Here is a 17,420-nt window from a genome sequence, read left to right as displayed (position 1 = left end):
AGCTAAACATCTCATTTCTGTTTGGTTGCCATTTAATGATCAAAATAATCAATTCAGAGGACAGAACCCTTAAAAACAGTGCTATTAAAATGAAGGGAAAAGGAGTTAATTAACAATGAAAACTGGTCACTGATTAGGGTAAGGGTTAGAATGAAAACGTGCAGCCATTGCGGCCCTCCAGAATCGGAATTGGGCACCCCTGGTCTAAATTATATTAGCGTCTAGGTTTTGTAGATCTGGGACTTGTAACTCACTTGTATTTTGTTCTGAGCTCAACCTTCGCTTGGGATGATCAATTGTCTCCTCCATGCCCTGTCACACTTGTTCCCAGACTGCAGTTTACTCAAATATGTTGGCCTCCATTGGGAAAAAGTCCTCTGCTAAGCATATAAACATAAATATACCTTCAAGTTAGTACTGCTCATTCTTTAAACAGACATCTTTACCTCAAGCCAACTCTCAAAAAAGAAGAACAAAATAAGCAAACATGATACAGACATGCAAATTCAGATCACTTGTTCTATTAAATAACAAAGACTTGTGTTTCGTTGCATTTACAGGATCGTAACAAACAGGGACCGCCTGCAGATACACACATACACCTTACAATGACTTCCCAGAGGAACCAGACGCAGCTAGCGGTTTTCATAAAATGAATCATTATATACAACAATAACAGTTCAAATAAATAAAACCTAAGCACAGTCACAGAATCTGCCATGAGCATCGCATGTGAAGTTGAATGGTGTCACGAACAGAAATCCAGTATTTTACTGCATCTACAGATTAAATTGCCTCCAATCCTAATTTCCACAAAAATCAAGCAGCTCTTTAGTGCACATCCAACTGAAATAGAAATGGAAACAAAGTTATATGACATTTTAGACTTACACACTGGATTTCTGCAGGAGTACCTTTGGTAGAGAAATCAATTTAATAACACAGCTATATCCTCATTGTCAGAGGAGACGGCAACTTGCATTGACGTAAGCATTTTAGGTGGCTGAGCATCCGGTGCTCTCTGATTTTAAAGAAAAAACAACACGCATTTGTAATGCACAAAGTGCTCTTCTAACTGTTAGTTAAGTATGCCGTATGTTTGTATTATAAACTCTTTAATTCGTATTTCAGTACACTGTTTGTAGATATTCAGTAAGTCTGACTTTTACAAAAACTCCCTGGAACAAATAATGAGATGTAAAGACTGAAAAAAAGGCTCTGATCTGTCAATCTACCCCTCCCCTTATACATGGAGAAGCTACAGCCTATCCCAGCATGCACCGGGCTTAAGGCAGGAACATCCCTTAATTGTTTGTCATTGCAAGCTGTTGGTCACCATTGGCACCCATTCTATGGGAAACACTGTCATGTCTGTTACCCACAATTAAAAACACCTCTCTCTTTGTTGGGTGAACACACACTTGAGGGCCAACTTAGCATCACCAGTCCACATAACCTGCATGACTTTGGACTCTGGGAGAACAAGTAGGGAGCACCTGAGATAAGAGCCCACTGTGCCATCGCGGCAAACAATTCTGACCTCGTCTTCAGCAAACCTCTTACTTCATGCAGTCTTCCTCTGCAATTCTAAAAAAGAATGTAACTTGTACGCTAAACCACGGAGAAGTGAAAGCGTCGATGTCACTAGCAGCCTACTTGCGCAACACTAGATATTGCTAGTATAACAGCAAAAAGTGTCATGTGGACAGATCCACAATGAAAACACCAACATTTATTTGATCAATAATAACGCAGATATATCACGACAATGGGTTTCTTGTTAAAGGTGAAAAACCGATAATCGACAGACATGTGCTTAGGGATTTTTGGGAAATGGAGATCAAGGTAGTCCTGTTTCTAACAACTTCCTTACTTTCGCCCTCAGACAGGAAGACTACTGAGGCCGACACCTCCAAACGAAAAGTCTCTCCATTTAAAATCGGATGACTCTGGTAGTCGCCGTTCATCTGGGAGCCCGCGTCTCATTCTCAAGTGACCACGGCACCCACCACTGACCCTAGTGGTCAACTTTTGATTTTTCTGCTTATGCTTATTAAACAGGGAAGACTGCAACCCTTCATCCTGCTCTGAACCATATAGATTTATCCACTCAGAGCGCTTTACAGATGCTACCACCACCTACACACGTGGACAAAATTGTTGGTACCCTTCAGTCAATGAAAGAAAAACTCAAAATGGTCACAGAAATAACTTTAATCTGACAAAAGTAATAATAAATAAAAATTCTATGAAATTTAACCAATGAAAGTCAGACATTGATTTTCAACCATGCTTCAACAGAATTATTTAAAAAAATAAACTCATGAAACAGGCCTGGACAAAAATGATGGTACCCCTAACTTAATATTTTGTTGCACAACCTTTTGAGGCAATCACTGCAATCAAACGATTCCTGTAACTGTCAATGAGACTTCTGCACTTCTCAGCAGGTATTTTGGCCCACTCCTCATGAGCAAACTGCTCCAGTTGTCTCAGGTTTGAAGGGTGCCTTTTCCAGACGGCATGTTTCAGCTCTTTCCAAAGATGCTCAATAGGATTGAGGTCAGGGCTCATAGAAGGCCACTTTAGAATAGTCCAATGTTTTCCTCTTAGCCATTCTTGGGTGTTTTTAGGGTCATTGTCCTGTTGCAAGACCCATGACCTGCGACTGAGACCAAGCTTTCTGACACTGGCCAGCACATTTCTCTCTAGAATCCCTTGATAGTCTTGAGATTTCATTGTACCCTGCACAGATTCAAGACACCCTGTGCCAGATGCAGCAAAGCAGCCCCAGAACATAACAGAGCCTCCTCCATGTTTCACAGAAGGGACAGTGTTCTTTTCTTGATATGCTTCATTTTTCTGTCTGTGAACATAGAGCTGATGTGCCTTGGCAAAAAGTTCAATTTTTGTCTCATCTGTCCATAGGACATTCTCCCAGAATCTTTGTGGCTTGTCCACATGTAGTTTGGCAAATTCCAGTCTGGCTTTTTTATGATTTGTTTTCAACAATGGTGTCCTCCTTGGTCGTCTCCCATGAAGTCCACTTTGGCTCAAACAACGACGGATGGTGCGATCTGACACTGATGTTCCTTGAGCTTGAAGTTCACCTTGGATCTCTTTAGAAGTTTTTCTGGGCTCTTTTGTTACCATTCGTATTATCCGTCTCTTTGATTTGTCATCAATTTTCCTCCTGCGGCCACGTCCAGGGAGGTTGGCAACAGTCCCATGGATCTTAAATTTCTGAATAATATGTGCAACTGTAGTCACAGGAACATCAAGCTGCTTCGAGATGGTCTTATAGCCTTTACCTTTGACATGCTTGTCTATAATTTTCTTTCTAATCTCCTGAGACAACTCTTTCCTTCGCTTCCTCTGGTCCATGTTGAGTGTGGTACACACCATGTCACCAAACAACACAGTGACTACCTGGAGCCCTATATATAGGTCCACTGACTGATTACAAGATTGTAGACACCTGTGATGCTAATTAGTGGACACACCTTGGATTAACATGTCCCTTTGGTCACATTATTTTCAGTCTTTTCTAGGAGTACCATCATTTTTGTCCAGGCCTGTTTCATGAGTTTATTTTTTTAAATACTTCTGTTGAAGCATGGTTGAAAATCGATGTCTGACTTTCATTGGTTAAATTTCATCGAATTTTTATTTATTATTACTTTTGTCAGATTAAAGTTATTTCTGTGACCATTTTGAGTTTTTCTTTCATTGACTGAAGGGTACCAACAATTTTGTCCACGTGTGTAATTCAAACTTCATTGGTGAAACACTCACAAAAAAAGAGTAAGCAATATTGACAATGCCGCTATCAACAAAATGAGTTGCATACATAATGACAAGAACACTGATGATTTTGCATTTAAGATTGCTTAAAAACATCCCAATATGGAGCTGCCTGGTTAAAGTACTAAATACAAACAACAAAGGAGTCTGCTTTGATGCCTTCTGCTGCTTCTGGCACCAAAACCTCACAATAAACAAATCTTGTTTTCTAAAAAGAAAAAGAAAAAAAAAAACAGACCGGACAAGCAGGCTTCACTCTGAAATGTCAAATATCGCACAATTTTCTATTTCTCAGACACAAACAGCTGGTTGGCTCAGTGCAAAAGGGTCCATTACTCGCATAATCTGAGCATTTTTGACTTGAAAAAGGTCTAATAACCGAGGATACACCAATTTAGAGAAGTAAAAGCTGAAGAGTCAGGATGAGAAAGAAAAGTTGATTATGTAAATACCAATTACTGCTGAGCTTGGCTTGCAACCTTCAAGATGTGGTTTTGATAAACGGTGTCAGTATTAACACATCGGTCGCAACATTATAAGGTTTGAGTGAAACTAGCCATTCTGGCCGCCTTATCATTGTCTGTCTCTAATCGGCTACTTGTATGTCTCTCACCCCTTCACCACCTAATAGCATACTGGCGCAGTAATGGCCAGGGGGTGCTACACACTGGGGGGTTTGGGTAAAGTGTAAAGTGCTTTGAGCAGCTGGTAAAGCATTATATAAATTAAATTCATTATTATTACTGTTAGGAGTGGCAAATCTACTTTATACCGTCAGCTTTATGTGGCTATGCCTCGTGTAGGTCACTAGGGTTATTACTGTCACGTGTCACTTGTGCTAATCAACATGTAACACGTCGCCACTGATTACAGAGTATAACAACGCTGCCTCAAATTATTTGTGTCTTACTTGCCTAAAAAAAAAACAACAAATCTTGAGACAAAACATAAAAGCAGCTCTAAAGCCGTTTCAGAACGTGGACCTGTGATGTTTCTAAAATAACTAAGCGCAGACGGTACGCTGGAGTGAGACCAGTATTAAAATGAAGTCAACAGTGATTTAAAGCAACTTAACCATATAGTGCCTTGCATGCGTTTATTTCAGCTGAATTGGCCACTCTAGTGCATTCCACTTACAGCCGCCATTCTTGCTCGACTGATCATTATTAGTTAAAAACGTAGCTGTGTCCATGTGTGTTACTGTAGTTGAAAGAATCAGTCATTTTCCAACCCACTATATCCTAACACAAGGTCACGGGGGTCTGCTGGAGCCAATCCCAGTAAGCACAGGGCACGAGGCAGGAACAAATCCCAGGCAGGGTGCCACACACCAAGCACACACTTGGGACAATTAGAATCGCCAATGCACCCAACCTGCATGTCTTTGGACTGTGGGAGGAAACCCACGCAGACACGGGGAGAACGTGCAAACTCCACGCAGGGAGGACCCGGGAAGTGAACCCGGGTCACCAAACAGCGAGGCAGCAGCGCTACCCACTGCGCCACCCTCATTTGGTATGGGAATTGTAAAAGCAGTGTTAATATCTGTGATGCACCATCTGTTGAAATGACAAAAGCAATGCATGTTTTTACTGACACTGTTTGTGATGCGCCATCAGTTGACTTGGTGTTAAAATTCCTGCTGTATCCCATTCTCCAAGACTAACCTGGTGTTCGGCCGAGCGACTTTGCCTAGCATACGTGTTCTTCTGTTTAAACCAAGAAACTTGCGCTGCTACAGACACCACAGGAAAAACAAAATAAGGGAATGTCCTAAGGCTTCATTAGAAGACACGCACACAATTTATGGTTCCTCACATCCATCCATACACACTGAAACCTGCTTATCCAGTTCTGTCTTGTGGGGCACACTTAATAAAAGTCCAATGCAGAGATTCCAATTAACCCAACAGGCACATCTTTGGGATGAGGGAGGAAAAACAGAATACCCGGAGAACACCCCCACAGTAAAAGGATCCATCCATCTATTATCCAACCCGCTATATCCTAACTACAGGGTCACGGGGATCTGCTGGAGCCAATCCCAGCCAACACAGGGCGCAAGGCAAGAAACAAACCCCGGGCAGGGCGCCAGCCCACCGCAGGGCACGCGCACACACGCAGCCACCCACACACCAAGCACACAGTAGGGACATTTTAGAATCGCCAATGCACCTAACCTGCATGTCTTGGAACTGTGGGAGGAAACCCACGCAGACACGGGGAGAACTCGGGAAGCGAACCCGGGTCTCCTAACTGCGAGGCAGCAGCGCTACCCGTGCCGCCAGTAAAAGGATATAATAGCAAATATACTGTAAAATAGAAAGGTGACAACGCAAAACCTTCATGGATTTAGTTGCCAACAACAAGAGTGTGTCAATGCCAAGGAAATACTCGTTACGCACTTACTAACCTACTTATTCATTCATTTCTGCATTCATTTGCATAAAAATACATAAAAATAAAATAAATAATTCATAAAAGGGGACTGATGCACAAAATAAAACAGTTTGGACTTTGAATTACATTGTGGTAATGCTGTAACTGCCTCAGACAGTACTTGATGGAAACTCATGTTTTAAGTATAGTGGCTTCATTATGTATTAATGTCACATTTTCCGCAACTTTGTTGAATTCATCCACATGCCAATTTTTACATCTGTTTGCTTCTGGCTGATTTTTACTCCGTCCTGATCCACAGGGCAGATATGTGGTATATTCTTTTACCCTCAGTCATTCAAGACGTCTTCTCTTTAGATTTTTAAAATACAGCTTTGCTTGTGTAAACACCACACACTTTTTGTACCCCCACAACAGTCAACTTGGTGAAAGTGCGTAGAACACAAATTGCCCCACCATTCTAGCTTAGAGCCAGATTCAAATAAAATCACCTTTAAAAAAAAAAAAAAAAAAAAAAAAGGCCTGGAGCTTTTCCTTACAAAAATTAAGGAAAACTTGTCGCATGGCAAAGTGCTATTTGTAAGTATGGTCAAGGCAAAAAAAAGCTAATTCGCTGAGGTACAGATTTGCAGCCCTGAGTAGAGAACAGTTTTTCTTCTTTTGGAAAATACACCATCCCTTTTGCTACCTCATCCAACATCTGTTCCGTGTAGTCAACTTCTCGAGCCCGGAAAGCATCACGAGCACATAGTTTAACGTGTCGGTATTCCATTGGAAGAAAGGGCACAAAGAAATCAATCAGGTTTCCTGAAACCAGCCGGCTCTGTGAGAATCCACCTAAAATAAAGCAAGATCCTTTTTAAAATTTCACATAAAAATGGAGCTCATACAGATATGAATATAAAATCTATAGAGTTTGTATGGCGACCACTGATTATTATCGTGCCAGCAAAGCAGCGGGTCCAGATGGAGTATCGCTACGACTGCTGAAGGCCAGTGCGCTGGAGCTGGGGAGTCCTCTACAGCGCATCTTCAATCTGAGCCTGGAACAGGGGAGAGTCCAGAGGCTTTGGAAAACATCTGGCATCACCCGAGTCCCAAAGGTATCACGTCCTGGTGAGCTGAATGACTTCCGGCCTGTCGCCCTGGCGTCACATCTGATGAAGACCACGGAGCGGTTGTTGCTTCACCACCTGAGGCCACAGGTCCACCACTCCCTCGACCCTCTGCAGTTCGCATACCAGGAGAAGGTAGGAGCGGAAGATGCCATCATCTGTATGCTACACCGATCCCTCTCCCACTTGGACAGAGGCAGTGGCGCAGTAAGAATTATGTTTTTGGACTTCTCTAGCACCTTCAACACCATCCAACCTCTGCTCCTTAGAGACAAGCTGACTGAGATGGGAGTAGACTCACACCTGGTGGTATGGAGCGTGGACTATCTTACAGACAGACCTCAATATGTGCGTCTTGGGAACTGCAGGTCTGACATTGTGGTCAGCAACACAGGGACTGTACTTTCTCCGGTTCTGTTCAGCCAACATACATCAGACTTCCAATACGACTTGGAGTCCTGCCACGTGCAAAAGTTCGCTGATGACACTGCTATGGTGGGCTGCATCAGGAGTGGGCAGGAGGAGGAGTACAGAATTTGTTAAATGGTGCGACTCAAACCACTTACATCTTAACACCAGCAAAACCAAGGAGCTGGTGGTGGATTCTAGGAGGCCCGGGCCCCTCATGGGCCCCGTGATTATCAGAGCAGACTGTGTGCAGTGGGTGCAGACCTATAAATATCTGGGAGTGCAGCAGGATGACAAACTGGACTGGACTGCCAATACTGATGCTCTGTGTAAGAAAGGTCAGAGCCGACTATACTTTCTGAGAACGTTGGCATCCTTCAACATCTACAATAAGATGCTGCAGATGTTCTACCAGACGGTTGTGGCGAGTGCCCTCTTCTACGTGGTGGTGTGCTGGGGTGGCAGCATAAAGATGAAAGACTGGTAGAACATGCCTGGACAAACTTGTTAAGAAGGCAGGCTCTATTGTAGGAGTAAAGTTGGACAGTTTAACATCTGTGGCAGAGCGACGGCCATTTAGCAAACTCCTGTCAATCATGAAGAATCCACTGAACAGTGTCATCTCCAGACAGAGGAGTAGCTTCAGTGACAGACTGAGGAGACCCCACACTATGCGACTCTTCAATTTCACCCGGGGGAGTAAATGCTAACATTACTCAAAGTTATTGTCTACTTTTACATGCATTTTTATTACTATTTAATTTTATATTGTTTTTTGTATCAGTTTACTGCTGCTGGATTATGTGAATTTCCCCTTGGGATTAATAAAGTATCTATCTATCTATCTATCTATTACAGATGGAGTTAACACTCTAGTGATAACTAAGCAAATGAAATATCTTGTTACATGTGAGTAAGTTTTGATCTTTGACGCGGCATTAAGAAAGTAAGGGCAGAAGTGCCAGGGTCGGAAAAAACACAATTAACAGTAGGCCAAGTGGATGAAAGTCCACTAATGTCACTTCAGGGTTGGCCTCGAAGGACTGGCCTCTTCCGACCAGTGGACTATTTACAAACCAGAGAAAGAAAAGCACAGAGCTCTGCAAAAAAAGGGCATCCATAGAAGTGTGAGGCATGAAAGGATGCAATGTGTCCACGATAACCGAATTGGAACTTTCATTTTCTTTTCCCCAGTCTTTTGTTTGGATCAAATGGGGTACCAGCAGATCCACTTTATTTTCATCCTCTTGTCATTAAAGACTATGCAATATCATGGTGGTGCTTACTCATAGATCTAATTTCCTGGGTTTGAATCCTTCACCTACTTGTCTGTGTGGTATTACCTTCAGATATTCAACTTCTTCACCCACACCCTGAAGATGCATGTGTTAGGTTAAGTGGGGACTCTAAATTGACCCTCTGTAAATGTTGGAGGGTGAATGTGACTTGGATTTATAATTCAAGTCTTTTAATAGCTAATGCAACAGTACTTGTGTAGAGTACACAACCAAAGAGTTTGCTGGTTAGGTAAACTGCCATGCTGCACCTCCCAAGGACAATAAAATAATAACAATAACAGAGCATTGTTAATGCTAACCTTTAGTGCTAACCACTGTCTTCCCCACTGGACATTATTAAAGTTGAAATAAAGTCTGTTGGTGTCAAGCAAAACGCTAGAAACATCATATGATGCAAAAAACAGCAGTGTAACCATTATCATTTCTTTGTCTTGAACATTTTTGTTTAATAAAACATTCTTTTAAGATGACAAATTATTAAATATAACTTCATAAAAGGAGTCTCAGCACTATAAAGTAAATGGTGTGTGAATATTTTTAAATGGGACCTATATTATTGGAGAGGTATTAGTGGAAAGTAATTGGCTTTAATTGGGGAAAATAGTTACCCTGTGATTCTAGTACATCATTTCGCAGCCTTGGTTCCAAATCATCCATGGCAATATCTTCTCTGTCCTGTCCAGAATGCCAAATATCCAAGGCCAATTCGTTGATTGCAGATCCACCTATGTTACTATAAAAAGAGAAAAATGCAGACAGCTATATATATACACAAGTTTCTGATTTAAACTTTAAAGCCTTACAATATCTACATACTTCTGACATATCACTTATGTCCATATATTCGATCTGTTTTCGCTGTTCCATTATTTCACCGAGTAATAATTTCCGTTGTTTGTGCTAATGCAATCTTAACTATCTTTTTTTTTTTTGATACTTTCGAATTTTACTACTTTCATAATCTCTAACCGGGCGGCACGGTGGCGAAGTGGGTAGCGCTGTTGCCTTGCAGTAAGGAGACCTGGGTTCGCTTCCCGGGTCCTCCCTGTGTGAAGTTTGCATATTCTCCCCGTGTCTGCGTGGGTTTCCTACCGCAGTCCAAAGACATGCAGGTGAGGTGCACTGACGATCCTAAATTGTCCCTGATGTGTACTTGGTGGGTGTGTGTGCGCTGGCGCCCTGCCCAGGGTTTGTTTCCTGCCTTGCACCCTGTGCTGGCTGGGATTGGCTCCAGCAGACCCCCGTGACCCTGTAGTTAGGATATAGCTGGTTAGATAATGGATAGATGGATAATCTCTAACCTGCTCTGCATGTGTATCACGCCAAAGTCTTTTATTTCTGACCCCGATTGGACCTAGAGGTTTTCAATTCCACTGATTATTACTTTCCTTATTTTCAGAATTTGCACATATTTTGTTTTTGTTATTTTTTGCATTCTTTATTCCCTAATTTTCTCTCCCCCGCTTTTGGGTCTCTTTTTCGACGCGCTGCTCTTTCTTCTTCACTTAGTCATTGACGTGCCATCTAGAACGTATAAAATTTGTAAAAGCTGGGAGCACATGAAGTGTGTCTGCTGAAAGCATTACAACAACTGAGGTTAGATGTCCGTGATCTTGTTTTAAATTGTTTGTAAGTAGGGAGTGACGTGCAGGTAGTCTCGCGGGACTTCAAAGTGTCTTCCAAGAAGATCACATCTCGACCCAAGATTTTTTTATTATAATATATATATATATATCCATATACACACACATACATAAAAATAATATATAATATATAGATAGATAGATAGATATATATAGATTATATATATATATATATATATATATATATATATAATCTCTATAAATAATCTTCATTTGGATCTTGATCTTTGTTTGTCCACGAATGAATTAGAAGAAGAAGCACTAGATGGCAGTAGAGAGACAGCTAAAACATAGGCATTGCATTAAGAATCTCCTCCAGGCTTGTACTACTGAAGACTGTAGTACTCCAGTCACACCTCAAAACACAGACATTCAAACTATGAGATTGCCGAAGATAAAAGGTACGTGCCTACGTAACATATGAATGAAAGAAAGACAGTGGGTAAAATGAATGACAACGTAACAGCACGTTCCGGAAATTATTATTGTTACGTTGTAGCGGCGACTGCTGCGTCTCACAGTTGTACCGGGCTTGCTCACATGTCAGTGAAGTGATCCCTATTTATGCTTTAAAGAGCCTGGATACCTATGTGTCCCCCTTTTATAACAATTGCTCCGTGTATATTGCCTTACTCTTTGGATTGCCACAAAGCAACCTGCGAGATTGGAGAAAGGTTGAGAAAACATCGTGAGAGGAAACGACAGCGTTGTGAAAATGAGACGGACTGTGAACGGACAGAAGCAGAAATGCTCTTACACCACCACATAATTACGATTCGGACAGTGATTCAGAGTAGGCCGTTCCTATCGAATCAATATCCAAGCGTTTTCTTTTGTAATTTTGTTTCCCTTATAAAAAATCATAATGCTGTGCGATGAAGGGCCCAGTTCACGACTGGCAGCTGCGTTTAAACAGGGAGCCCTTCACAGACAACTTTAATACGAGCAACGTAGTTGGGCGCACATGGCTAGCATATATACTGTGTATATATATATATATATATATATATATATATATATATATATATATATATATATATATATATATATATATATATATATATATATAGAGAGAGAGAGAGAGAGAGAGAGAGAGAGAGAGAGAGATATGCAGATATAATACATATACATTGAAGAAAATGTCTTAGGGGTATCTTCATTTTGAACAATAAAATGGTGTAGGTACAAAAAACATTTTAATTGTAGAGGCTTTAACAGACACATCATAGACTCATTCATTATATTCCTGTAATTAGAATATTAGAAACATTGTGGCTAGAACAGGCCATTCAAGGGAACAAACTCTCCCATCCTATTCACCTGGATGGTCCACAATAATATCAGGTTCAGATAGATAGATAGATAGATAGATAGATAGATAGATAGATAGATAGATAGATAGATAGATAGATAGATAGATAGATGCTTTATTAATCCCAAGGGGCAATTCACCTAATCCAGCAGCAGTATACTGATACAAAAAACAATATTAAATTAAATAGTAATAAAAATGCATGTAAAAGCAGACAATAACTTTGAGTAATAGATCTGAAAGTCCCTAAAGTCCTGTTCTCTAACACACTACTTAGTAATTTATTCCTTGAGTTTATGGTTCTTTGTATGAAGAAAAACTTTCTAACATTTGTGTGGAATCTGCCCTGAACAAGTTTCCAACCATGCCCCCGTGATCTTGTTGCAAAACTTTTTTAAAGTAACAATCTGCTGCGCTCTTTTCATAATGAAACATTTTAATCATGCCCCCCTTTTAATCTCCATTTGCTGAAACTGAACATTTCAACTCCTTCTATCTCTCCTCATAGCTAATACTTCTCAGTCCTGAAATCAGCCTAGTTGCTCTTCTCTGGACTTTCTCTAGTGCTGCTATGTCTTTTTTTTTGTAACACTGAGACCAAAACTGAATGCAGTACTCCAGGTGAGGACTCACTAGCGTGTTATTTAACTTAAGTATAACCTCCCTTGACTTGTACGCCGTACCTCATGATATATATAATCCAAATTCCTACTATCTTTCGTGATTGCTTCTGTTCACTGGATGTACATAGTGAGGAGTCCACTGTGACACCTATAACCTTCTCATAAAGTGTACTTTCAAGTTTCAGACATCCCTTAATCATGTTCTTGCTATACTCTGATAATTTTAAAAGATCCTGGCTGTGATGTTTCAATCCTTGACATTTTGTTACATCTCTAATGCATTCTGATCACTGAGAAAAATAAGTTTACTGTACTACTTTATCATTTGCACCCACCATTACAAGTCACTCCCACTTGATTAGTTCAAATTAGAAATACCGTAAGGAGTCCCAGGTTTCCAAATCATACAGGAAAAATCACCACCAGATTATTAAAATTGTAATACTTAACCTTTTAAGTGGTCTCACTAATAAAACTATATGTGAATGCATGCTTACGCCAAAAAACAGGAAAATGTGTATGTAAAAAAAATCTGATTTATTGAATCAAAATTTTGTATGCAATTTACTGTTTATAAATCACAATCATCTTGTTAATGGATGTTTAGGAATCCATCTCGAATTCTGCTCAGTCGCCACTCTAAAACAACCATATATGGACCTTGCAAATCAACCTTGTATTCAAGTGCGCTGCTGCAGACCTTCATTGACTGGTAGAGCAGCCACCCAACTGATGCATCGAGCCTTCAATCAGCTTGTCGTCTGCCAAAGCACTTTGCCTCAACATAAACTAATCATTGGTTGAACCATGCCACTTAGCCACAATGTTTATCATTCTCATCCTGGCATCACAGATGACTCCTACTATGTTAACAAAAGCAGCATCAATCGTACCAGGTGCCCTTATTCAGTGGGCAGTGCTTGGTGCATATCCTGTTTTTTAATAATCCACTATAACACAGCACGACTAAACCCCCCAAACCGCCCTGTGATCTACTGTTAGTATATCTCAGATCCAGAGTATCTACTGTATATCTCAGTCCAAGAAGGAACTACACCCTAACCCCAGATCCCCGACCCCAATATGGAAAAATCAAACTTAAAAAGACTCCAGCGGCATTTGTGTGTCTCCACTTTCAGCACAGATCTTATTGAAATATAAATGCTCTCAAATGTCCCTATTACGTTAGGGTAAGGACATGTACATTCCCATATGGAGTGTAGTGTTGGTTTATGGCTTCCAGCATAGCTGGCACAATAGAGTGGAAGCCTGGCTGAGATATTCCTGAAATATCAGCCAGTTCCCCCTGGTGAGTTGTGGTTGTCAGAAAGTCAACTGTTGGTGAAACCTGGATATGAACAGGTACAGCCTGATTGTGGGATCTCTGCCTTTCTAATGCTGGACCCAACTCAGCACTGAGCTCCAATAAGCCAGTCACCCTCATGGGCAAAAATAATCCTTCCAGTATCTAAGAGTGTGTTCCTTACGTGTATATAACCATATGCTAAGTCTTCAAGCAGTGCCACCCAAGCCATGTCGTGTCAAACTGGCTATAAGTACTTAAAAGAAAGGTTACACCAAGATATTCTTTGAAATTATTTTATACCTGCATTTTTATCACTCTTTAATTTAATATTGTTTTTATCAGTATACTGCTGCTGGAGTAGGGGATTTCCCCTTGGGATTAATAAAGTATCTATCTATCTATTATATAGTGCCTTTCATGTCTATTTATCTAATGGTTCCCAAGTTCGTTCATGTGTCTGTACTTTTTCTTTCCAACCAAATTTGCTGAAATTAGACCTTAATTAGGCAGGCTGCCATTTCCCAGTTTCTTTTTTTTTGTGTCAATCCAAAATTACTATTTATGTTTGTAATATTTTTACAGCAGTGTAGCAAACATTTGTGCGTTGCACAAGGACAAATTTTGCTTTGTAATAATTGTTTTCCACTTTTTTTAATGTGTTGGTTATTTAAATAATTTCTTACTGAAGAGCACACAAGGTTACAGCACTGCAATAATTTTTTCCTCTTTAGTATACAGTATAATTGGTGCCCACGTCTAATCCACGGCAATATCTGGATACAATTAAAAGAGTCAAGTTCCTACGAAAAAAGTGAACTAAACCGAAAGAGAGACATACGAGTCTTGTATTTAAAGTTATGATGAAAATGCAATTTTTTTCCCCAGAATTCTTTAACATTTCGAATAAAGAAAGAAAACAGATAAAAGGCAAGCAAAACAGCATTGCATGGTGAAAGTGAGTGACTCACTCCAGAAACTGGACATGAAAACTACTCAAGTTCTTCAGCTGATGTGGACCCTTTCCCAAATTACCTTAAAAAGATGAAGATGGACTTTCTGAAATCAGTTCCATCAACATTATCATAATAGTCCATGTATGGCTTGATGGTGTCCAGGAGGCCAGGGTGCATTTTCTCTGCTTCATCAAATATGAAGAGGGCTTGCTGGCAGTTTTGAACTGTAGTTTTGATTCCCTCCATTAATTGTACCTATTGGAAGAAAAACAAAATATAAAAATACTGTATTTACTGAAATGATTCCTAACATAATAGCAGGAGATACATTTTTTTACCCAGTGGTGGCTGCGCCGTCTTTTAGCCAGGAATCTGTGTAGATTTTTTTTTCCTCCAATTCCTGTCTACCCTACATCTACATCTAATCATTGGATTTTCATTTGGAATTTATTTATCTTATTTACACCAAGTCAGTCAGTCATTGTCCAACCCGCTATATGCTAACTACAGGGTCACGGAGGCCTGCTGGACCAATCCCAGCCAGCACAGGGCGCAAGGCAGAAACAAATCCCGGGCAGGGTGCCAGCCCACCGCAGGGCACACACATGCACACACACTAGGGACGATTTAGGATCGCCAATGCACCTAACCTGCATGTCTTTGGACTGTGGGAAGAAACCCGCGCAGACACGGGGAGAACATGCAAACTCCACGTAGGGAGGACCCAGGAGGTGAACCCGGGTCTCCTTACTGCGCTACCACTGCGCCACCATGCCACCCTTCTACACTAAGTATTCCCTATTGTTCTTATATAAATTTTATTTGTTTTTCTTTGATATACCATGAAGCACTCTGAACTACATCCTTTGTATGAAAATGTGATGTAGAAATAAATGTTGCTGTTCCCTTTCTAATTAGTGAAGTACAATTAAAGAAAAGCTCTTCGTACAGAAAAGAAAACTGAAACATGTAACCATTTAAATTTTAACATGTTTAACAATTGCAAGATGCCTTGAATATTGTGGGAATGGAAAAGGATTTAAAGAGTTTGCTAAAGGTTCAAGTAAATAGCTGCATTTTCCTCATGTCAGTAATGCACTAAAAAGCGTCTTATTTTAATTACGCATCTAATGTGTTTTGATGCTTTGTGTGTTGAAAGAGGATAATGTCACGTGAAATGTCATTATGTTAAATATGTAAGTAATTATATATACATAGAAACACACATACAATTATTTATATATAAATTATATATATATATATGTGGGACGGCATGGTGGCGCAGTGGTAGCGCCGCTGCCTTGCAGTTAGGAGACCCACGTTCGCTTCCCGGGTCCTCCCTGCGTGGAGTTTGCATGTTCTCCCCGTGTCTGCGTGGGTTTCCTCCCACAGTCCAAAGACATGCAGGGGATTGGCGATTCTAAATTGGCCCTAGTGTGTGTGTGCTTGGTGTGTGGGTGTGGGTGTCCTGCGGTGGGTTGGCGCCCTGCCTGGGATTGGTTCCTGCCTTGCGCGGTTGGCGCCCTGCCTGGGATTGGTTCCTGCCTTGCGCCCTGTGTTGGCTGGGACTGGCTCCAGCAGACCCCCGTGACCCTGTGTTCAGATTCAACGGGTTGGAAAATGGATGGATGGATGGAATGTTTGTGACGCAGTCAGAGGGGATGAAACCCAGACAACTACATGTGTGCCAGCGTCTAATCTTGAAAATGAATCAAATGAGACAAATCAATTCATTTAAACAGGTAGTTTGAAACAATCAGTTCAGTCATCATTATACTGTATGCTGTACTGCAGTACGTCTTGGATGATAGGAGGTCACCATGCACAAAAGCAGCAGAACTTTGGATTTTGGTAAAAGCAGCAGAGTTTCTAATATGGGAAAGGGAAACATCACTTTGATTTTTAGAGGGTGCATTAGTTTTGATTTAAGAGCAGCTCTGGAATCATTTTGGCAGGAATTTACCTAAGATGTGCTAACTGTAACACTTTAACACACAAATGAATGAGGAGAATGTAACTATATACTATTGTTTGTCAGGGTGCATAAATAATCCTAAAGTCATCTGTAAAATGTCAATTGTACAAATATAAACACAGTTTACCAATGCCAAAACACACCTTATATCACAAATAAACCAATACTACTGTATTGTCACATCTACAAGGTGCAGGTTTATAACTTCCTAACTAAATATAATTGTCCAAGGTGATTTAATGATGTTTAAATGAGTTCAAATCAAATGGGTGAACTGATATGTACATCTAGTCTGGCATCGTATGGTTCACTACCTACGCATGTGTAACATTATGATTTACAAATGTAACAGTTAACAAAATAAAATACATAAAACATGGCAAGAATAACCACGTGAAGCTGTAGTGAAACAATCGATGCTTTTGTCTGTAAAAGTTCCATCCATCCATTTTCTAACCCGCTGAATCCGAATACAGGGTCACGGGGGTCTGCTGGAGCCAATCCCAGCCAACACAGGGCACAAGGCAGGAACCAATCCTGGGCAGGGTGCCAACCCACCGCAGGACACACACAAACACATCCA

General features: G+C 40.7%; 1 protein-coding gene across 1 annotated transcript in view; it reads right to left on the bottom strand.

Moving 5' to 3' along the window:
* Positions 1–6,007: 6,007 nt before the first annotated feature.
* tor3a (torsin family 3, member A) overlaps positions 6,008–17,420 on the bottom strand; it is a 23,535-nt gene continuing 12,122 nt past the window's right edge. Inside the window, exons 4-6 of the mRNA XM_039767762.1 lie at positions 14,942–15,117; positions 9,634–9,758; positions 6,008–7,041 (exon numbers count right to left, since the gene is read on the bottom strand). Coding sequence (XP_039623696.1) covers positions 6,794–7,041; positions 9,634–9,758; positions 14,942–15,117 — 549 coding nt within the window. The 3' untranslated portion in view covers positions 6,008–6,793. The remainder of the gene's footprint in view (positions 7,042–9,633; positions 9,759–14,941; positions 15,118–17,420) is intronic.

This window comes from Polypterus senegalus, chromosome 10 (assembly GCF_016835505.1).
Source record: "Polypterus senegalus isolate Bchr_013 chromosome 10, ASM1683550v1, whole genome shotgun sequence".
NCBI lineage: Eukaryota > Metazoa > Chordata > Cladistia > Polypteriformes > Polypteridae > Polypterus > Polypterus senegalus.
Note: the sequence above shows the minus strand (reverse complement) of the source record. Positions and strands in the feature narration are given on the sequence as shown.